The 24,495-nt window shown below is 35.8% G+C and overlaps 1 protein-coding gene across 3 annotated transcripts in view; it reads right to left on the bottom strand.

Moving 5' to 3' along the window:
- Window positions 1-4,854: 4,854 nt before the first annotated feature.
- The window catches only part of NETO1 (neuropilin and tolloid like 1), a 62,870-nt gene continuing 43,229 nt past the window's right edge, over window positions 4,855-24,495 (bottom strand). The window contains exons 7-11 of one of the 3 annotated variants that reach the window (XM_071456459.1): window positions 21,700-21,928; window positions 10,734-10,847; window positions 7,874-8,432; window positions 6,617-6,691; window positions 4,855-5,371 (exon numbers count right to left, since the gene is read on the bottom strand). In XM_071456459.1, coding sequence (XP_071312560.1) covers window positions 6,631-6,691; window positions 7,874-8,432; window positions 10,734-10,847; window positions 21,700-21,928 — 963 coding nt within the window. In that variant the 3' untranslated portion in view covers window positions 4,855-5,371; window positions 6,617-6,630. Of the gene's footprint in view, window positions 5,372-6,616; window positions 6,692-7,873; window positions 8,433-10,733; window positions 10,848-21,699; window positions 21,929-24,495 lie in introns of those variants that run through there. The other 2 variants (XM_071456462.1, XR_011684223.1) reach the window with 2 other exon arrangements.

Raw genomic sequence — 24,495 nt, 5'->3', positions numbered from 1 at the left:
GACTTGTGTTAAAAACTCCTCTAGCACAGAGAAATGACAATGAAGCTCTCCTTACCCAGTATAAATCAAAATTTTGGCTTCACTAAAGATAGTGGAAATCATTAACTTTCACCAAACTGATTTTTCCTAACTAAAAGTTTCACTGAACTCAGAAAAAAACAGGATCTAGCAGAAGGATATGACTAAAGTATGAATCAGACACTGAAGTTTTACAAGTAAAATCTCAGATGAAAAGTGTTTTCATTTAGTGATGCAGTTGATCCAACTGAATGGTTCATTTAACTTGATACATTAATCTAGCATCTTTGAAAAAGAAAAGCACCTATTTTTTTCACAATAGCTGTTGACCTTTTTCACACAAGTATTTTTACATCCAACTAAACTAAATACCAAGTAATTGCTTTCCTGTAAAGCCAACATTTTTTGAGTAGCTTACTCTGTTTATTATGTACCTTTCTGCAGGACTGACTGAAGAATGGAATACTTAAAAGATCTAAATAACTCAATGTTACAGATGCTGCATGTAACAGCACAAGACTGCCCTCATAGGCCCGGTAAGTCCTTGTCTGCTTACATTTATGAAAGAAGCCTATAAGTCCTTCCAGAGGTCTGAATATGATTGGTACTCACAGTTGTAGCATCCTTCTCCTTGGGATAAAGACTTGAAACACAGTTTTCCTTTATCTGAGAATGAAGGGATGAAATGATGCTGCACAGAGTTGATCAGGCCTGTTACTTTGGTTAAGAAATCTAAGCAGTCTTATTCTTTCCATTTTTTCATCATGGGCTTCTTAATTTATGTTTCTTCTCCCAGCTAGGATCCATTGCTTGAAGGGGATAGCAGCTTCCCTTTTTTTCCCATAGTGACCTTGTTTGGAGGTTGTGGATCAGCACAATTCTTTTTCCTGGGAAAGAAAATGGATGGAAGCAGCAACTCCTGCTTCTTCAGGCAGCTGATGTTCTTACCTTGCTGTTCTTACCTTGCTGTTCTTACCTTACCTCTGCCACACCACCGGGAGGTGTTTGCCAGGCTGTGCACTGTTTTAATAGGTATGTGAAGGAGGCAAGGACATAGATTTATGTTGTGTGGAGATACATACTAATATAAATACAGCACAGAAGAAAAATTAGAAGTGCTGGACATGGTTTGACAATGGTGTTAACTGGGAGAAGAAAAATGGTGGGTGAAAACTGAGGTATGGCTATCACAGGAGCAGTCATGCCAACACATGGAGGTAGACAGCCCAGACAACACTGATGCACAGTCATTGAAATGCAGACCCAGTACACCCTAATGAGCCCACCCTCCTGTCCATTCCAGTGCACCCTCATAGCTTTTCTGGTGTTACATAAAGTGAGGGTGATTAGGATCTGCTGAGATCTCATGTTTTTATTTTGCTGTTTGCAGACAAGGTACGATTAAGATGGCTCTAAAGTGACAGATGGGAAATGAAGTGGTGGATTCAAGGGTAACACAAAGGCAGAGAACTGGTAGGACTCCAGCATTTTCAGTGAATTTTGAGGTGAGATGGGAACAGAACTAAACTGGAACTAAACTCACTGTGGACAGAAATGAAAGGCAGCAAGTGATAAAGATGTAAAGTAATCATCAAAGAGTAGAGAGATGATCCTAAGGTAATGATGAGGAGCAGTGGAGTTGTGAATGTAAGACTTCACATCAAATGCTGAGCCACAAATGAGGAGATATTTTCAGATCAGATATAGACTTCTATGTTCAAAAGAGTTTTGAATGGTGCAGCTTTTATCCTTTGTATAAGCCTCTATACTTCAGCTGTGCTCTCTCAGCTAAAATATCTTTGTGGTATCAGGGAGATTAACACATAAAGTAGAAGACACACCAAAAAAACCAAATTTTGTTTGCAGGACAGTGTTCTGTGAAGTATTAATTATGTCTTTTAGAGCTGGACATGAACAGAATGCTTTTATTTGGTGGTTAAAGAATTTATCTGTCCTAAAAATATTTGCAAATTTGGGAATAGGTATGAGCAAAAGTCCTTTATATTCTTCTTCTAATTATACTACCTTTCTGTGTTTCTTTTCTTTGTCTGATTTTTTTTGAGGGGTGTGGGAGGGTGTGGGGGCTAACAATTTCTCTTTAACAAGAAATCTTCCTACTTTCTCTTATTCCCTCTCACTGGCTACATTGTTGATAAGTTCAAGAGAATATCTCCAGCATAAAACTTGAGAAAAATTGAAGGATGAGGTGCAAACATTTATCAGAGTATTTTTTTCCAAGCTGTTTTTAGAATTTTGAAGATAGAAAAAGTTTAAATGAGGATGATTTACAATATGAACTTCCTGAGTTTTTTAAATGATGCTGCAGAGAGTCCTTGACAAATTGCAAAGACCATAGTTCCCAGAGGAGAGAAAAAAGGTTGGATGTGGCTGTTCAACTATCATGCAAAAAGAAAAGTATATCCATAATACTGTATCCATGGAGAGGAAAAAAAAAAAAAAACAGACCACAAAACTATAAACAATATTTCAATGCACTATGATAACAAAACCTCATTTTTAAAAAGTATGTAAGAAATAACCATACTGTCAACATAGCTGTAGATCACACTCATTGCACCAGTCAAACCAAAATTAATTATCTAGAAAATATAATTCTTAGTTTTAGTTTAAGGCAAACATGAGGTAAAATGCATGAAGATAGGACTAGCAGCTCAGCTAATCCACAGTAATTTACTGGGTTATACAATATTAACACATACAGCTGCATAAATTTAACTCAAACTTCCTTTCCATAAAATTTAAAACTTGTTTGAACTTCCTTCTGGTTTTAAACAAGTGGATTTATAATAATGAAAAATACTGATAGGAAAGGAAAACTGTTTACTCCCAGCAACAACCCCTTTTATTTTAATATTTTGAGTTTCATAGATCACATTAAGATATCCTACTATTGTGTGATAAGAAGCAAGTATTATCTTTACTGTTTGCCATATAGTGGACTAGGCTATTCTTCACACTGACTATACAAAGAATTCAATTACTGTAAATTAAATATTTTAATTATAGCATTTTATCTGTGTTTGAATTCATTCTTGTTTATATTTTAATAGATATAATTTGACCCTGTTACCCCAGTATACATGTATTTTGCACTTACAATATTTTTTGTTTTAGGATATACCTAGCTATTAGGCACTATGTTTCTAAAGGAGTTTCCAGGATCAAGAATTAACATTCTCACTTTGCTTGACTTGTTCCATTTACACAGCATTTTATGTTTCTCCCTCCTTTTTCTGTGGCACAATTAGATATTTTTAAAAGAAAGCAAGGGTGTGCATGCTATATAATTATTAATATCCATGTCTTCTCCAGTCCAGTTCAGTTCTTTCAGGTAACACTTCGCCGGAAAAATCTTAAAATTAATTTTATTGTGTACTTGTCTAGGAGGGACTAGACAAACTCTGTGTTACAGTGAGACTTAGGCACTTAGATATAATAATACAGCAACTTTAAAAAACAAGTTCAGCATTTTTATGTGTGAACAATATAATTCACTCAAAACTAAATTAATATTTAGATTTTTCCTCATTCTATACACTATCTCCAATACTAAATATCTATAAATGTACATACAAGTGTCTGCATGTATTTGGATTTCTTTTAGCAAGCCTTTAATTCTACTTTTATTTTATAAGGGATGCATGGGTGCATCCATTTTAATCATGGATGTGGCAAATATCTTAACGTATACTTAAAAAAGGGATGATGAGCTAGGACTTGGAAAGGTTAAGGAAAAAAACAGTGATAAATCGTATGAACTTGTGAAGAGATACCACTCTGGAAATGAACTATTAGTGCATGCTGCAAACCCGTGTAACTGAGGGATGACTCAATGACTCTCAAAGACTGCAGAAGACCGAGGACTGTTTTTCAGCCAATATGTGAAAACAAACAAGTCATTCAAGGTAAAAAAAATAGTTGTAAAATACCTTGTAAATATAAAAGTAGTCAAATACCTGAAACCCTTCTTCTCATGTCCCTATCATGTCACAGTTTTAGAAATCAGATTTTCTGTATTTTAATTATGCAAATTATGTATTATATAATATGTTTAAATAGCTCATATAGATAATCTTTTTTTTATGTCAGTCTTTTAGGTTTTCTTTTTTCCCCATGTACTTATAGTTTAGGAACATAGATGGAATTCTTTACAATTTTTCTAGTAAATCTAGCAATATTTTTATGCAGAAAAACCTAACAACCATGAGTGACACAAGATAATTCAGAAGGAGCTGAGCTTTGTTTTGGAAGAGAACTTGAAAGACAGACTTTAAATAGATAATGAAACGATGATTTTACGCATGGCTATTGAGTTCTTAGATGAGGAGGCTCTCAACTTTAGGCTCTTCCACCTATAGTAATTCTATAAAAATGTAACCTCTCAATTTTGATTTTGGTGTTGGTTATTAATACTTACAGCTTGAATTACAAACATAATTTCATCTTGCATAAGGAAACGGTTTATGACTGTATTTCTAAAGTTGGAACCCAACCATAAGATTTGTGTAACTGATAAAAATCTGCTACTCTACTGTACTGAAGCAAACTTCCTAATAATTGCCATGGAAATAAATTAGTTAAGAGTACAGAATGGAATACATAGATTATCACAAACCTTTTAAGTGAAATTAGGTGATCAACCTATTATGAATTCATTTAAATCTTTAAAAATTAATGTATTCTGTTCAGTAATTGAGGTATGAGAGACAGTTGTTTCTCTGCTCTGTGTTTCAACTTCCTAGAAACTACATTTTGAGCTTAATCTCCTGAGGATTGGTAAATTAGGTAAAAGAAAACATTGCATTAAACTCAAGGTACGAAATTATTATACATTATTTTATGTATTTTATATAAAAGTTACAAGTAGCAAGCATATGACACAGAAATGGAACAGTAACAGCAATAACTGTGAATGCATGCTTTTTACAATGTATCTAATAAAGGGATTTTTGCCAACTCAAATATTCAGTAACATACATGCAGATTAATTTCTCAATGTCAAATTCAGTCATATTGCTAGATGCTCATCCAACAAACGTTTCTATTGAAGTGATTATGAATGGCTAAATACCTGATTTCAATAAATTGTTCCTGAAATTGGGAATTTTACTTGCAACAAAAAGAAGAGAGAAAAACAAAAAGATAAATGACTGATAAGCATAATAACCAAAGTCTTATTGCCTTCTAGTAATTTTACTCAACACTGCTGAATTTTTTCAGAATAGCTGGTCAGAGTCCATAAAACCTCTAGCTGGTGTTTCCAAGGACGATAGTTTCACATTTCACTGTAGCATGTTCAAAATCACCCAGGAGCGCACTATTCTCAAGCAGTCTACATAATGAAAACAACGTACATATAACAAAAGTTCAATGTAAATCTTCTTCCACATATCACACAACACAGAAGTAAATAACAGACAGAGATCAACTTAAAGAAAACTTGACTTTAAATAAATAAATAAATAAACAAATAAATAAATAAACAAAAGGACAATCTCAGGAACTAATTTCTTCCTCAAGTTTCCAGCATATCTGCAAATATATTCAATAACTAAGGAGCACTTTGTGGCCAGAAACCAAATTATAAAAAGAAATATATTTTTGTGCAATGGGAATGTCTTGCTAAGGAGGTCAGATATGTCTATACTTCTTAGGTTTGCATGAAGGCAATTAAATTAAATTGGAAAATTTTCCACTCTTTCAGAGAGCTGAGATTGTTCATTATAGATTTTTCCATTCAGAGTTTGCATGACTGCATGAATAGTTTTCTGAAATCAAAACTAAGTTAAAATATGCTCTCTCTGAAGAAGAAAAAATGCAGAAAAATATTTACCTAAACTATCTACAGGCAATAAAACCATTAATGGATTATTTCACTATAAAATTTCTTTATACATATATACACATAAAAATGTATATACACATATCTATGTTTATATATACACATATATAAACTGCCAGACTAGCAGTTATCCATAGCTCCATTATAAACATCTGAAATTATGTTTATTAAGTGCTGATAAAAATTATGCAAAATGAAAAGTCTAAGAAAATACTCCAGAAAGTAAGTTTAATTTGAAACATTAACTGTAGTGCTACAGAACCTCTAAATTTATCAGTACTAACACACACTCTTCCCCCAACACTTCACAAGATTGGATGAAAAAAAATTAACTGAAAACACATAGTTCCACATCTTACTGACCCGAATTAAATGGACAGGTTTTACATTCTATTTCACATGCTGGGGCTCTAACTTTTATTTCCATAAATAATAATTAAGAAATAAATAAATGAAATGCAAAAGCCATGCAAAGCACATGACTCTATTATGCAGCTGGAATTAAGACAGTTCTTGCTAGGGGCTGACTGCAATTCTGTCAAGAATAAGGAATTAGCAGATTTTGTTTCATTTACAATGCTAAAGTGGTCATCTGGCTTTCAGTATTTTTAAAATTCAAACCTGTTTCCATACAAGATGACATACAATTTGAGACCTAATATGCATTTTAGCAATGTAACAAATAAAATGGAAAGCAACAGATGGTTCAATTGCTGTATAGATATGTTTACTTACCTCAGGTTTTTCTCTTAGACCCTAGTTGTGTTGTACTCAGACTCATGTTTGCTTAGAGACCCAATGAGGCAGAACCTGGAATGTTATGGCTATTTCATTCAAAATAATAGTGTTTGCATAGAAGAAAAGAAATATATGCATATAGATACTTTATAAACAGTACACTTTGATAATCTGATAGATATGCAGGAAGTAATTTACATAGACATGCAATTGGATTAAAATAACCAAAAATCTGTCTTTTTTTTTAAAAGAAATGCCTTAATGTGCAAAGAAAATATGGAGGGCATGTAAACTAAAACAAGAAATGCATAGATAATGCATGCAAGAGAAAACACAAATATATTAAAAAAGAGTTATGCATTCTTTTTCAAATAAATTGTTCATAAATTTTTTGGTTTTCTTTTTCTTTTACTTGTAAACTTTTAATCATTCATATTTACAGTGATTCAAATTTCAATATACAGAAGAAATAGCTCTTTCATTAAAAATATTATGCTTGATTTTTCTTTTTTATTGATTAGAAATATTCCCTTTAATTCATTTTTATATGTAAATATATATGTGTTCGTTATGTTGTCTCATGTTCTAATCTGTCTATCCATGTTTATTTGACAAACCAAAATACTGTGATCAATAATGGAACAGATACAGTAAAGTTTTGGAAATACTGTCATTCATGATAGAAAAGATAATGTGCCATGAGGAAAGGGGTTTCCTTGCCCCAGGACTGTGTTCCTCATTCTTGCGTCATGCGTCAAAATGGATACAAGTATCTTTTATTTATAGATGAATTTATTTAGAGATGGTTAGACCAACAGTGGGTGATATTCAAGGCCACCTCAAGGAAATATAATGTGGCTGTTCCAAAAATATAAATTCACAACAAGGAAATATAATGTGGCTGTTCCAAAAATATATATTCACACAATATTCTTTGGTTTTTAAAAATTGTACCTGCTCTCTGTTGACCTGTGTGTGTATGCTTAGGGTTATATGTAAAACAGTAAAAGAAAAAGAAAGAAAGAAACTTGAAAGGTAAAACAGAGATACAGGATTCTTCAGGAAAGAGGAGCAGAGATGAGAAAGAGAGACAGAAAGAGATAATATAATGGCATGTGCTATCAGGGAACAGAAATTTAAACAATAAATAAAGAAGAAAGAAAATATGTCTTTAATGATCAAAGAGTGAGTATGTTTGGGCAAACAAGTCCTTACACAATAGTTAGTCTTCATCAAAAATCTATTGATACTGACCGCTGAACAGCTTTATCATGTCTGGACAGCCTGTGACTTGTGGTTGGCACCTCTTCAATTTCGTCTATCTCGCACGCATCAGCAGCATCTTGTGAGTAGCTATGCTTCATGACAAGGATGTTTCTCCTGTTCATGGGCTGAACAAGTGGTTTTACAGGCTGGGGTTGTATTTCTGTCAAGACAGAAGCATCTCTTGTGCTGAGGTTACTACGGCTGCCCTTAATACTAGACACTTGTGATCCACAGTGATGGTCATGAATGCATTTTGAAGAGGATCTCCGCAGTTTATGATAATTTTCAAAGTCATCTGCAACGTCAGCAAGGTCAGCTGTAGTCCCTGTCCCTCTAAGGGTGCATAACTCATAATGAGGAGGTTCAAACACCTCCTGGAAAACTGTTTGATCAAAGTCTGCTTTCCTTTGGACAAATTTTTTACGAGGCTGCTTGATCTGTACTATAATAGAGATAACAATGAGGATGATCACAATGCAAGAAGTCACCCCAATTATAGTCCCACTGGTATTGGTAAGTTGGTCCAATAGGTTTGCTTTTCTTTTTTCTGTGCGACAGGGAATAAAAGAAAAAAAAAGCACGGCATTAATTGCAGTTCAAGAATAAAAACAACTCTGATGGTTTCACAGATTACTGCAAGGCTGAGCCTAGTCTAGTTCTGAGCTCACTTAATCAATCTCACCAACAAAAAAGAAAAGGGGAAGAAATCAGATATTTGTGAAAGACAAATAAGCAATACACAAGTCCTTTATGTGCCTATTCTCTTGGAAACTTATTTATTCAGGATATCTTGCAAGTTTAATTAAACAAAATAATTATTTCAATTTTTTTTATAAAAAACAGCCACCATAACAAGCAGATGGCTTCCGTGTCACCTCTGAACTCCATTTGGCTGCTAAAGCCCCCAAGACTTTTACAGATGTTCTCTTCATTATTTTCTCTCTCTCCCAGTAAATATATGCAACTAGGACATTAGGTCCTATGAAAGAACAAGATTTTACAGGATTTAAGTCTAATATTTGTGAGCTGAGTGGGAATTTTGCCAGCAATCAATGAAAAAGCTAAATCAGGAGAAAATAGAAACGTTATTCAAATTTAGATTTCAGACAGGAAAAAAAACCAAATTTGTGCAAGTTATTTCTGTTCCCCCCTCCCCCATTAATTACCAAAACCTTTCTAAATAGGCATAAAAATCCAAAAGATCATAGGTAGTAGATCATATCTACTACCTTTTGCTCAGGAGCCTCTAATAACTTAGTCAGCAAATTCTGCATTGTGAATAAGGCAGAAAAATGCAGTAAAATAATATAATAAAACCAGTTTCCCCCTCCTCTTGTGCATCTTTCTCTGTGATTGGCTTTCACAAGGCTGCAGGTACAAGATGGTGACTGAGCCTTGTAGAAATTCAAGTTGAAAGTGTTTGCATCAGTCTCTCTCAGGCATGGCAAGACGACTGTGGTTAAGTTTCAACACCCAGTTTAGTGTAATTTTTCCTGGCAATCCAGGACATATAAAAGGAATTAAGAAAAAGCCTTTGAAATGGAAATTATTGGCACCAAAACAGTAGCATTCATCTCTTCAAAATCTCCTAATTACCAAAACTTAACTCTTCAGTAGATCATTGTCTAAGCTTGCAGATTCACTCAGTGTTTCTCTAATTGACTGACACAGACTCTGGAGAAAAAGCAGAGTTAGGAAAAGCAACACTGCAGCAAACAACATTTTTGCTGGAATCAGCAAACCTCCTTTTTGTAGTCAGAAAAACAAGAGAGGATAAATGCACAAGACCTGATAAAAGATACTTGAAGAAGGAAAGATAAAAATCATTCTGGAAATTGAAGAGTGATGAAGGTTTTCTGTTTTCCTCTATTGTGAAGAGAATGAATAATAATTTCCCAATTGTCTGTTTAGTTTCTTTGAAGAATATTATGCTATGCCACAGTTTAGCTGTGTTCTTTTGAAGTGTGTGTTTTCATTTGTGTTTTACCCTATTTCACTACTTGTCAGGATTCTACAGGCTTCAGTAGATTTATGGGCTGACTGCTAATCCACTTCATTCTGAATTTTTTTCTTGATTGGTTCCTAAATTTGGCATATCCCATGCTTTCAGGAACAAATCTGCAGTAGGGGGGAGACAGGGGGATACAAGACAGAAGTGAACTGTCTCCCTAGTCTGCAATATAAGTTTGCTAAGCTCTTTTCCCTGAAGACAACACAGATGCTGTTTTGGGGCTTGTTTGTGTGTTTTTTGTAACAGAACCACAGAAATATTTAGAAACCATTGTCAGTACATGGATAGGAACATCACTCCCTGCCTATGAAATAAAAATTACATCTGATTCCCAGATGTAGTATTTACAAGCTTGTTCCTTACACTTCAATGTCACTAGATTATAGGTAGATTTGGTTGCTTTCTTACAGTGTTAATTTCACCTTCCTTTATAAGACTACTATTATGGGCATAGCATGCAGCTAAAAGACACCTGCTAGTCATATATTACTCCACTACAAAGGCAACTATGGCACAGGAACCAAAATATTACATTTAATTATACTTTAGATTGTATGGAAAGCAGAGACCAAATGATCAGAAAGCCTCCCAGAAGTCCATAAACCGACAGCAGGACACAACCAATGCAACATCAGAGAAAAAAAAATGAAAACACTGAAAGTAAAATCCACTGGCATTTTTTTGCCTTCCTTCATTTCCTCTATTGCTTAATATATGCTCTCTCCAAATTACTCTTCTGAGCTTTCACCCATTTGGCACATACTTAACAAGAAACTGAAGATTATATGCTGTATCTCATGCAGTGCAAATGACAACTTTTTCAATTCTACATGTTACCTTTGCAGTGGTTTTCATCCCAGGGATACACACAATTCTGGAGTCCATTGCAGACCAGTGTATTATTTATACACATATTACTGTGGCAAAAGAATGTGTTGGCTTCACAAGGGGCTAAAAATGAAAGAAATTATAAATGATATTAAATTAGTAAACCATTCAGCTTTCCTCTACAAACATATCTAGGAGTGGACACGTATTCTATAATAGGACAAAGCTATACAACATGTATTCCTTGTGTATATTAAATATTTGACATTCAACATGGAGAGCAGTCAAGTCATAAACTCTTTATTATTCTGTGGCAGGAGGTTCTCAGTTTTGCCTAAAATGACTGAACATTCCCCTAGTATGACTCTCCTGCACGTAGCAGGTTGGATTCTAAACATTGTTGGGAAGTCACCGATGTGTTATCAACAGTTTTTAACCACAGATCCAAAACATATCATCCTATGGGCTGCTATGAAAAGAGTTAACTGTATCCCAGACTGATCCAATGAGTGACATCTTCTAAAGTTTTTGCTGAAACCTCAATTTTATAAGAAAACTTTTGTGACTCAAAGAAGAGATGTACTTGACGGCACATATCAACGGTGTCTGACCATTTATACACAGAGAAAGTAAAATTATTTTTGAAACCTTTTAGTCATAAAAAAGGCTACAGTTAAGAAGCACCTTTTTGATCACAAGTATGAAGATAAGGAAGCACAACAGTCTTCAGTGTCCCTGAAGCCTATGGCCTAGAAGAATCATGCAGATTAAAGATGCAGGAAAATGGTGTCACTGATAGCCATGTATTATTACTGTGAAGAAACTGCCTGAAAGCCTTTGGAAGATACTGAAGATTCTGCTAAACTGTGATGTTTATGGAAGTATTGGGATATCATTAGGTGTTGGGGTTGTGCAGCTATTGCTCCAAAAGTGCATAATATAGCAGAGATAAATTACTCCTTATATCTCTTCTTTAAACAAGAAAGACTTCTGTAACTTAGAAGAGCTACAAACTTTGTCAGTGTTAAATTATCAAAAATGAACTCCTTTTTTTTTTTATTTCAAACAACCCAAAAGTGTTATTATAATTATTTTTAAGGGAGAGATAAATAATAAACTAAGATCCTAGCTAATCAGAAAGCAGTTATGATGCTCCTATTACTGATATTACTGATAGTTTGAGTTTGATACTTCATGGAAATTGCTCTCCTCTGCAACTTTAGAAGCAGTTCCTATGACAACATAAATGAATAGCAGAGAGAATGGTTTAATGGCTTGCAAACGAAGGACAAAACAAAGGATTTGTATGACTCAATAGATCATGTCAATAAACCTACTTACCAATAAGTGTTTAAGTTAAGATATTCATAACTGGCATATTTGGAGCAGTTATGATGTATTAAGCAAAGAATAAATGCCATCAAAATCAAAAAGCACACCCCAAATATGCAACCACTCACTCAGTAAAACACTATACATATACTGTATCTCTTAGCCAGAAAACATCAAGCAGCCTGTCCACTGTTCAATTTTTGTTTTCAAATCTGGTATACCATCTCTTGAAGTGCAGGGAGCCTGATCACATTTTAAGTTTGTTACAGAAAGGATTCTACTTTATGCTGGGCAGATCAGAAGAGCAATGTGAATATTAGAAAGGGAGGATATTTAGGGACAGTCCTTATCTATCTGTTGCTGTCATATGGGGACAATGAAGGCTGAGCCTGGAGGATGCTGTGCCACATCCTGATGTGACACATCACGTAGATAACACATCAAAGGCATAATCGTCCTTTCACACTCTAGCTGCAGTCCCTGTTTCCAGGCAAGGTGAGGATCTTTTAGGATGTTTCCCACATGCAGAAACAGTCTCACTGCCTGCTCTGAGTAAAAAGAAGTGAGAAACCTAAGATGATCTAAAGAAGCATCCATTCAAAATACAAAGTGTACCAAAAAAAAAAGACCCAAATATCAAACAGAAACTTCAAGGAGTGACACAGGAAAAATGGGGAAATATTAAAAACAAAAACAAACAAATAAACATTTGCAGGACTAAGATAGGTTATACGATAAAGCCCACAAAGAAAAAAAAGCAACCAACCAAGCAAACAAACAAAAAAACCCCTGACCAAAATGCCAAAAAACCTTCAGAGTGGAATGAAGAATCTTAAAAGTGAAGTCAGAAGGACATAGTGCTGTCTGAATTCAGAAGTATAGTGGTGATAAGTGGAAAAGAAGAACAAAAGGAAGGTAGCAAGGAAGTGAAAATAAGACAAAGAAAGAGAGGCATCTACCGGAAAAAACAATGTCAATTGGTTATTTTATTCTGCACTAAAAGAAATAGCGAGATTTTCTATCAAATGAAAAAATATTAGAAAATGTTTCATAGATGAGAGAAAAATAAAGAGCAATAAAAAAGACCTTTTTTCAGATTTAAAAATTAATAATTCTGCAAAAAGGTGACAGGGACATCTGGAAACAGAAAGCAAGAGAAAGGAGGAAAAAAGAATGAAAATTTAAGTTTTCTTAAATTGTGCTATTGAATGGTGGAGGGAAAAAAAATGGTATGTGAATAAATGTCAAAACAAGATGAATAGAGAAGCAAAGCAATTTCAGAACCAGTACAGCAAACTTAGCATGAGAAAAACCCAAATGTAAGATTCAGAAAACTAATGACAAACAGCCTCCCCTTGTTCATGTTTGTAAAATTAAAATAGCCAGGTTCTCTCTGTGGTCCCATGAACGCAGAGTGATTAAACTGGACAAGAAGTCAATATGTTTTCCCTACTCTAATTAAGGTATTTTGTCGAAATGAATAAAAGTATAAAGGGTAACTGAAAACTTGTCAGTCCTGTTACACATTGGAAAAATTTGCTTTCTTGCCCAAAAAAAAGGCTCAGCAAAAGAGTCTTGGGATGCTACATCAAGGACATTCTAGTAATACAAAAAAGATAAATGAATTGATGGTAAACCAGATTCTTTCACAGCAAGATGGATCTGGTCCTTATGCAGTCTTAAAGCTGTTACAGAACCCAGCATGATAGTGGAATCAAGAAGTATGTGACATCAAGCTTGGAGATGTTTTCACAAAAGGAAATTACTACTATCATTAACTTCATCTAGATAAAGCAGCACAAACCTCTCCACACACCAGAAGCTGTCCTCTATCATTCCATGGTCTTCCCCATCCCTATATAAATGCTCCCCTTTATAAGAGAGGAGAGCAGGAATGCAGAGAGCTCACCCAGGTGAGGAAATGAGTAACTTTTTGGTCATGATTAGTGGAAAGCTACCCATATTGTACTTTGTGTCTGGACTACTTGATGAGCAACAAGCAGTCAATGAAATCTTCTTCAGGCAGATGGAAGAAGCCTCACAATCACAGGCCCTGGTCCTAATGGGGATTTGAACCATGTGATATCTGTGGAGGGCAACACAGCAGGGTACAAACAAGCCAGGAAGTTTCCAGAGTGAATTGATAACTTCCTGACACAGCTAATCACAGAGTTGATGAGGGTAGCTCTGCTGTTCCTCATACTTTTATAAGCAAGAATCAGTTGGGAAGGTGAATGTCAGGAGCACGAGATGATGGAGTTTGGGATGCTTCAAAGAAGGAACAAACCAAAAAGCGCAACCGTAATTCTGGGCCTCAGAAGAGCAAAAGTTCACTGTTGAGGGGAATGGGGGGGACAAAGGCCATGGGAGGTGGTCCTGGAAAGATACAAGTTCAAGGAGAGTTGGTTGAGTCTGTAAGATCTCCTCCAAGTTCAGCAGTTGAATATCTGGAGTGCCCGAAAATCAGGTGAAGGTAGCAGTCATGGATGGACAATGACTTCCTGACTAACCTCAAACATATAAAGGGTACATATAAGTGGTGGCAGTAGGGCAGCATGATCCCAGCATAAATATGACTTCTCTGAGTGGAAGGAGCTGAGGTTAGGGAAGGTTCAGTCAACTGGACAGACACGAACTCCCGGGTTCTATTGTGATTCCCCCAGTAGGTGACTCACATCATTGTGAAGCCACTCTTGACTACCTCTGAAAAGTCCCACTGATTGAGGCCTCAGTGGGCTGGGCAAACAGGATCTTCAAGCAGATCAACAAAAGGAAAGGTAAAGTCCTGTGCCTTGAGAGGAAAATTTCATGCACTGGTACGTGCTGGGGACTGACTGACTAGAAAGCAAGTTTGCAGAAAAGGTTCTGGTATGCAATAAGGTCACCTTGAAAATCACCTTGAGCCAGCAATGTGCCCTTGTGGCCAAGAAGGCCACCACTCTCCTGGGCTGCATTAAGAACAGAATTGTCAGCAGGCTGAGAGGTTTGATGCTTCCCTTCTATTTAGCACTGTACAGACCACATCTGCAGTGTTGTGTCAAGTTCTGGACTCCTCTGCACACAAGGGACACAGATGTCTGCAGTGAGCCCAGCAAGAGGCCATGAAGGCCTTTAAAGGCTTGAGATACTGGAGGTGAGAGGAGAGGCTGAGAAAGCTGGGACTGTTTTGAGCAGGCTCTTGTCAATGCATCCAAACACCCACTGGGAGGGAGTGAAGAACACAGAGCCAGGCTCTTCTCATCAATGCCCAGTGACAAGACAAGAAGCAATGAGCATTAAAAGAAATATAGAAAATTCCCTTTAAATGCAGGAAATAATTTTTACTTTGAGGCTGGTCAAACACTGTGCAAGAGCTGGTTTGCCAAGTGAGGTTGTGGTGATTCCATCACTAAAGATATTCAAAACCCAGCTGGGCACAGCCCTGAACCACCTGCTGTAGCTGACCCTGCTTAGGGCAAAAGGATTGGACTAGACCATATCCTGGAGTCCCTTCCAGTCCTTCCATGGCTCTTTAAAAAAGCCCTGACTTCATATTTAGATTAAAAGTAATAGCTGGAAATACACAATTGTGTTATTTCTCCTGTGTCTCAAAGCTGCCTTAAGTCAAGCTCTACCAAGGTACTGGCCTAGAAGTGAGATAGCATATTCAGCACGATGAACAATTTCCAATAATTATAAAACAACTGAGAAAATTAATTCAACTTGATATACTTTGATAAAGTCTCTAATAAATTCTTTGATTTTTACAGCAAGAAAATACTATATTCTAAATAAATCACTCATTAAAGAAAAATGTTATGAAAGGTTCTTTTTCTAATTTGTAATTAAACCAATAATTATTTTTTATAAAATAATAGTTTTTTATAAAATAATATATACAGTATTAAAAATATAAAAAAATTTCATTCTGCATTATTTTAATGATTATATTTTCTTTTTATGGATGTGAGTGCTATGTGTAAGAATACCCTGTATCTTAATATACAAACAAACTTTATAGTTCTTGAATTCATTATAATGCAACATTTCCTGCTTTGTAACAGCTATTTATACTGAACACAAGAGGGTGCCCTTATCCTAGAAGATATATAAGCAAGTGTGTTAACAGGACTAGACATGCTATCCGTCTTTTTCAGGTATAGGAAACCTATGTTTAAAAACCCCAACTGTAACAATAATAACTCTATCTCTGTTACCAAGAATGTAAATATCTTCTGTTTCTAACACAAATTAGGATACTGTTGTATTATTCATACTTCCAGAAGGTTTCTACCACAGTATTCAAAAAAGCTTCTGTTTGATATTTGAAGCTTTCAAAAATTCTTAAATTTCCTACTACTGCTTTCAAAATTCTTAAAAACTGAACCAATGTAGTAGCCTATATTTTCTTACTATAGGAAGGTTTTAGAAATGCATGTAATCTACACCTTTAAATTTAATAAAAAAACCCTTATATTGCAATCCTGAATAGCCCTAAGACAGAGAAATATAAAATTTATTAATAGTTCTTCCATATGCCATTCGTACAAAGCTACATGAAATAGAAGCAGTCATAATTTATATTTTAAAAAAGTTATACTAGTTTCACTCAGACAACAAAATAAACAGTCACAAGTAAGGCATTCCAATTTATACTTTAAATTACAGAGTTTGTAAAGCAGCATAGAAATTAAATATTCCATGTTATTAATAATTATTATATCATTGTGATATTATTACATAAGTAAGAAAACACACCACATCTGTGCATTAAGAATCATTGTGTTGGGCATTACAGGATACTCTGGATATCAACTGCAGTCATGGGCAGGCCAAAATATTTTTACAAGTTGGAGCTAAAAGGAGATCTGTCATGGAACTGGTGTGCAGCCTGGCTGCTCCTCTTCAGTGCAGTGCTTTCTCCAGTGTATTTCTCACTATTCCTCAGCACCATCCACAGTTAGTGCAGCTCCTTTGCTTCTAGGGTGAGAACTAGCTGAGCCAACCAGCTTGGGTGTCTATGCTGTACTTCATTGAACTGTGTGGATTTACCCTTTGGGCCTGTTTCAAGGCAGGGATTTCAGGCCAGGATGGGATAATCTTAGACAAATGTCCTACCCTACTTGTTATTTTTAGGCCTATCTCTCTCCCTCCTTTCTCCCTTTCCTTTCTTGTCATAACATCTTTGAAAGGTCTCGCTTCCTCCTAAGGGTGAATGGGAAAACTCTGAAATCTTAACAATGGCTAGATGTGAGAAACATTTTACTCTGAAGTTGTTGGAAATTTCACACCTACTCCTCCTCTCCTCAAGATAGCTCATTGCATCATGCTCTGCACACACAAATTCTTTAAGTACAGATCATTTGGATTTTCCCATTGTTCTTAAATGAAAAATAAGACTTTCTTTCCTCCATAAGAGAAGGGAAAATTTAAATTCTTCAGATGTTCCTTGAACCATCTTTGAAACAGAAAAAGAAGTTTTCTATCAGTCTCTTCAAGGAAAAATATTTATTGAGAGACAGTTTCACTTGCTTTATTAAAATTATAAAATTATTGTTATAGTACTGTGCACTACAAGAATATGATTTGCCACTAATAAAACAAAAGGCTTGTTAAAATACAGCTATTAGAAACTTGAAAATGAGATGGGCTTAATACTGATGCTTTCTCAGTCACCTTCAGACAGCTCTGTGAAAGATAAATGTAACTTTTACAGGTAGTTGATACCATATGCAGATCAATGATCTAGTCTTTCAAAAACACCTATATGTGGTTTCATGGTTTTTTGTTCAGGATTTTTTTTTTTTGACAAACAAACACACCAGAGAATGGCAGGTCAGGAGCCTGTGCTCAGAGCTCCAGCCTGTGTTCTGTTAATACACTCTGGGCACCACAAAGAATTATTTTGTTCAGGGTCAGAGAGTCACTGGGATGCTTAGCCAGTGAGGGCTTTTCACTAGAGATAGCTGCAAATAGCACAGAAGGGAAGAAAATCACAGATGAGTGCTCACCAGTAACAAGGCAATCCCAATGGTTTCCTTTCAAAATATTAGTGTGGGAGCAGAGAGCAAAACCAGCAAAGCTGCAATCTGTTTACATGTCTAAGTCCTTGCAAAGAGAAACTGCTTCTTCACAGGTTTCACTAAACAGCTTGCTGTTCACTTTTTCAGTACTTCCCTTAGATTTGCCACAAAAACACAGTCCCTAGCACTGCATACCTGCAGTCCCTCTTCCTCATTAAAGAACTGCCCATGCTGGGTGATCCTCTTCAAGTCTGTAAACAAGGACTTAAGTGCTGTTACTTGATCAAACTGGGAACTATTCTTCTAAGCATAGCCTTAGACTTCTGTCCAAATATGAGTTTTTTTCATAACAATTAAATAAGAATGATAGAACTTGTGCTTCATCAGGAAAGTTGTGTGTGACAGGGCTCTAAAAACAGACTTTGAGCTCAAAGGGACAATAAGAGAAGGAATGAAGTCTTTCTGGTCTGGGGTTTCTGGTGCAGGGTTTTGGGCACAGAAGTCGTGCTACCAAAGGGCAGTCAGAGGTGAGAAAGTGAACAGCTTGTCTGCTGTGCATACAGAGGGTTTTTCTCTTATGCCATATGCCCTGGTTCTACAAATCTGCTTTTAGGCTAAAGCGTAGGTGTGTCTGCTGAGGAGCAGCTCTTTGAAGAAGCTGTAGGTGTAGCATGTCTGTCATTAATCAGGCTGGAGATCACTCTTCAATCATGGAAAATGAAATGAACATTTAGTCAGTGGGTGAGAAAACAAAGACTCATTTGTCAAGTCTTCTTATCAGATGAACAGACACCTTCTGATTATACCAGATTTTTGTTTACCTTTTACTGATTTTTATATTAATTTGTTGGATATTTAAAATCTAGTATAATAGTGAATCCCATGTACAAAAATATGATCATGGTTAGAAGATATCTTAAAAAATAAAAAAGGACACAAAAAGAGTCAAACCCCAAAATGACAGTTGGAATATATAATAATGCTGACAAGAAATATCAGAGCATCACTATAAATTATCATCTATTAAGAATTAATCAGTTATTAAGAGTTACTTAGAGCTCAACTACTATTTTGACGATGATGAGAATCATTCCTGATTTTCTGGTGCAGGAAATTTAACAACCTCATGCATTGTATGCCTTTCCTTAAGACATATTTACAGCACTGCTGCTCTGAAAGCATCACTGTGAGAGGTTTGGGAACTTGTAGGAGCACTTTTTAGATGTCAACAACAAATGCATACATATTTTAAATGGATTTGGAACACACTGATTGAAACATATAAAAACAATCATAGAAGAAATCTCTTTAAGATTTCTCTGTTCTGCACAAATGTCAAGTCCCCAAGAAATGGGTCTGCAACTGGAATAAACACTGAATAGACTTACACTGAAAGAAAACAAGGTTCAGGCTTTAGTGGCTTGTTTCCACAAGATAGCACTTCCAGTACACAGAGCCTTCTGTAAGGGAAAACTCACAGTCTCAACAGCCTAACTCCACAATGAGGAGAGGAACTATAGGAACAACAGATCACAGCACCTCCTGGTCATTCCCACAGGAACAGAAAATACTTTGTCACTCTTTACCATGCACATTACTGCAACATAAATGTAATCTTCTGTTTTGTTCCTTTCTCAGCTCTATATGAACAAAATAGAAATTTTTTTCCTCTTTGTCCCTGAATAGACACACAGGTGTCTGTTCCCTGATGCACATCTCACTGAATGAGATCTGACATTCCTTCTCTTCCATGCAGATGATCTAATTATTCCCACACGCTGCTGAAAGGCGTTGCAGTTTACATGCCACGAGCTGTGTCTCAGTGTGTCTCACTGACATCTGCTCTAGCCAGCTCCTGACAGCCAGCACCAGTGTGTGGCATAGGGCAGCACTTAGGGACAACTGACAAGACACAGAAAATACCATCTGCATCACCTTTAAATCTTTAAAGGTAATTCCCAGCATTAAAATCACAGATGCATTATCTTCTACTATTTATGAGCAGGCTATGTAGACATATTTCAAAGTATTATTTAGCCTTTAATAAACTTTCTGCTTTTAGTGAGCAATGACTCTTCAGAGCAAATTTACAGAAAGCACATTTTGTTAGTATTTTGAATTTCTCAGTCAGAATATTTTTCAGTATAAACTATCATCTGCTTACAAGAAAGGAGTAGCTTATAAGATGTAGCATGTCAGGTAAATATATTAGGGATATTGTAAGAGAAAAAAAACACCACATTTTTCCTTATTATCCTTTAAAATATGAGAGCTTTGCAAACATACACTTATTCAAACCTTCATTTCAAGTTAGTCATCATAGTGCTTCACTCTCCAGCTCTTTATATGCTGTGAACCTCCAGTGTCTATGCAGTTGTTTCTAAGGTAACAGATCAAGATGCCTTGTGAAAAAAATGAATCAGATCTTGAATATTCAAGACATCTCCAGTTGCAGAGATGAGAAAAGGGCAATATCATCTCAACCAAGGGTTCTCAATGTCTTTTAGACCCCAGCCTGGTTTGCCGGCAAGAATAATATAATCCACCCTAAGGCTGTGAGTGTGAGAGTACAGCGGTGCATGCAGTTTCAGGCATGTAAAATGTCAGAAATTTTTTAATCAGAGCCATAATTAAGGAATTACGGAGGCTGTTCTCAACAGAGACTCGTTGCCTCATTGCAGGGTACACACACACAGAATACAGATGAAGAATGTGTTTGGTGGGTTGAGCCTTCATTCCAACCACTGACAGTCACAAAGAAATCTTTCTTTCTGTCAGACACATGATACAGAAACCAAAAACACATAAAAAATTAACATGAACCAGCACGTGAAAATAAATGCACCTTTCTAAAGAGGCCAAATATGTATTATTCCTATCAAAGGAAACAAATAGATATCTTTCACAGGTCTTTCACAGGATTATCTGGGTCAATAGTTTTCAGTGATTGGAGCTACTGGGTTTTGTTGAGGGATTTTTGTGATGTTTTTGATTGTTTCTTTTCTTAAACTGGCTAGAACTATATTTTGTTTCTTTTACAGGCTATATTGCTTATTATCTGAGTCCAGATGTCATATAAAATATAAACACAAGTAAGGCACATAAAGAGAATATTAACCAAAATATGAAAGGATTTTAGAAAGCTTTTGTTGCTACAAAAAAAAACCCTAAACTCTTTGCTTAACAATATCTGACACATATGCTCACTGCTATACGCACACACCCACTACTTGTGCTAAAATAATCATAAGGTATTCTTCAAATGCATATCATAATGAGATCTAAAAAACCAAATTCAGAGAAAATGATCTGACTTGATAAAAACTTTCAGAGTTGTATTATTTTCCATGTTGTGTATGGAAAAACTTTCATGTAGCTTGGGGATCAGACAAAATTCACAGGTATATGACTGGACAGGTCATGACCACTTGTACCTGCTTTCTTGGTTTTGAATCTTGTGGTCTGCTGCATTAAAAAATATTACTCACTACAAATGCTTGGAATAAAAATTGGTTGAATATTTATATAGCTTGTTTGGCAACATACTTCAGTGATTGCTCTGCATGAAGAAAATATTAACAGATTCTGGAACTTGTATCATTGAATAAACTTAAAGGAAGGTACATGGATTAGGGTCTTACGTTCTTGGAAAGATGTGAAGAGCATCTGGAATCGGCTGTTTCGACTGCCTTCATCTGCCCACATGCGGATTACACCCAGGCCTGTCCTCAGCATCACATCATTGGCAACTGTGCTGCAAAACTTTGCCTTCAAATCTTCCACCGAGCTGCTTCCGTCGTACACTGCTACAAAATTCCTTTTGCATTCGTTGGAATTCTGCATCTCGTAGTCCAAAAATCGCAAATAGATCTATAAATCAATCAAACAACAAAGGGAGCATGTACAGACATTTGAGAATGACTGAAAAAACATTAAGCAACTTTCCTCTACATTGCAGGAGAAAGAGTACACAGCAATTCCATCAAAATATTTTTTCTGGAGTTGGTGATCCATAGGGCACTTCCTCAGAAGGCCATTAATGTGCAAACTGAGCACTGTTTCTACTTCCTGGTATTTTGTCTTGCTTCCAAGTAGAGTGTCTCAGAAGATCTAGATATTTCTTTGTTCTTACCTACAGTAAGGTCCTAATTTGCAAATACATACTTTTTTTTTCAGAGGTATGTGCAATGATTCTTCAAGCTGAAGGACAGATAAGCTAGAAATTTCTTTTTTTACTGCTTGGCATAATATTGCTCTATTACATGACTGACATGTGAAATAATAAGGCAAATCATTGCTGCTCCCTCCCCAGAGTCAATGTGTCATCTTATACGTTTCTGCTACACTGATTCAGGAAGTGAGAATCTAAGAGCCAGGCAGAACACCATCATTAATCTTTTTGTGTTTCCTCAAGGATCTGGCCACCATCTCAGCTCTTCTAAACAAAGCATTATGGTATACATTTTATAATTTAAGTGGCTTGAAATCAAGCATATTTTGTGTAAACTCCTAGAAACCTATGTCTCTTGCATACAAGTTAATTGTCTCACAATGTAAAAGATACATTGCCCTTTGCAAAGAACTCTTCAAATCTACTTAAAAAGAAGGAGGGGTGAGGATAAAAGACTATTATTTCATATTCAAGTGTATAAGGACTTTAGGGTAAACCACCAATTTTAAAAGAAATTGATTATAAAAACAACATCAAATATTCAATTCACAGAGAATGCAAGTACTATTTTCAATAGATGATACATAATCAAACTGCCAACAGGACTCCTGAGATTTCAGGAGAATGATACAGAAAGGTGAATTAGGACAGAAATTTTATAAAAAGGCAGTAAGCATACACAGCATAGAGCTGTATGCATCTTCACTTGAAAAAATTACTAAGAAAAAAGAAACCCCACTGTATTAGACATCAAATATACTTATTTCCAAACAATTTTATTGACTTCAGGTATTTTTTTTTTATGCAGAGAACAAATGTTTTATAAGCTCTTCTGCTTTTGCAAAAAGTTCACAAGCAGTGCATATCCTAGTAGCAACAAGCCTCATAATTTCACCTCATTAATATATTAAAACTCTTATGGTTTTAGAATTATGTACTCTCAAGCACTCTGCTACAGTTTAATAATAGCTCAGACTTTTTAATGGGCCTTTTCAGGTATTGTGTTATTGTATATTTTCATTCTTGTTATTCTTTGCATGAGTGTCCCTCTGAAAAGAATATTTGTGAAAAATTTTTACTGGCAAATGAAATTAGGTATACCAAAGGCACATCTTTTTTATAATCTGTCATTCTTACAGTGACACTTACTCAACTCCATCATTTCCATCTTTCAGAAGAGTTCATAGGAATAGATTTCAATTAAAGTGCAGTTAAGTGTACTTTAATTTCACCATATATCCCGGAGTTTACATACCAAAAATTAAGGAATCTGCTATTGGTCTCTACTGAGACCAATAGCAGATTCCTTAATGGAGCAACTAACAGAAATATACAAAGACATATTGAGATGGAAATATCTCATATCAAGGTATAGTCTTTACTGTGTTTTTCACTTCCTTTACTGGTCGTTCAGTAAAACAGTGAAATGATCCACACTACTGTGCTGACAGAGAGAGATCCCACATGGGGGGATCCCATGTGGGGAAGGGAGGTATGGGAAGAGGCAGAGCCATGATACAAACACCCAGCAACTGACCACATTTGGGACACACCAGAGAGCTGCTTCTCAAGGAAGGGTGCAACAGGCACTGTGCAGCCCTGGCACCCAGCCTCTCCTGGGAAGCTGCTGAGACAGTCCATAATACATCTCTGCATTACTTAGGGAATTAAGTGTGCCCCTTGATTTTCTTTTCTCACTTAACTCTGCTTCAGGTGGGTGTCCCAGTGCCTGCCAGCCTTGTCACAGGAAATGCAATGAAATTTTCCTGCAGATGATTATAGGCAATATTGCATACATGTGACTGTTTCCCAGGAAGAGAAATGTGTCAGATAGATGGTTCACAAAGAAAAGAGGGTTTGCAACATGCTTTGTCATGAATCATTACTTTTACTGTCTGCATATGCCTATTGTATGTACACCATTTATATTTATATGCCATATATATATACATATATGTATATGATAGACCACAAAGTTATAATGCAATATACCACATCACATTTTTGTCTATTCCCCTCTTCAAAAAAGCTCATATTTACTCCAGAAAAAAGATTGCATTAATCTGACGGCAGAACAATCATAAAACTATACCTACTGGGTGAAAGGCCTAGCACACCTGTTCACGTGTTCTCTATTTCTATCCTGCTTCCTTTTTTATATGCATTTATATATACAATTTCATGTGCATTTATATATGTATTTCTTTTAAAGGGTATCCCATTCAGTATGGAGATGTAATTTTTATGAGTTTTCATTCTTACAAGA

The sequence above is a fragment of the Agelaius tricolor genome, unplaced genomic scaffold, assembly GCF_023055355.1.
Source record: "Agelaius tricolor isolate 1412-34295 unplaced genomic scaffold, bAgeTri1.0.p SCAF_2, whole genome shotgun sequence".
Taxonomy (NCBI): Eukaryota; Metazoa; Chordata; class Aves; order Passeriformes; family Icteridae; genus Agelaius; species Agelaius tricolor.
The sequence above is the reverse complement of the archived record's forward strand: the minus strand, read 5'-3'. Positions and strand labels throughout refer to the sequence as shown.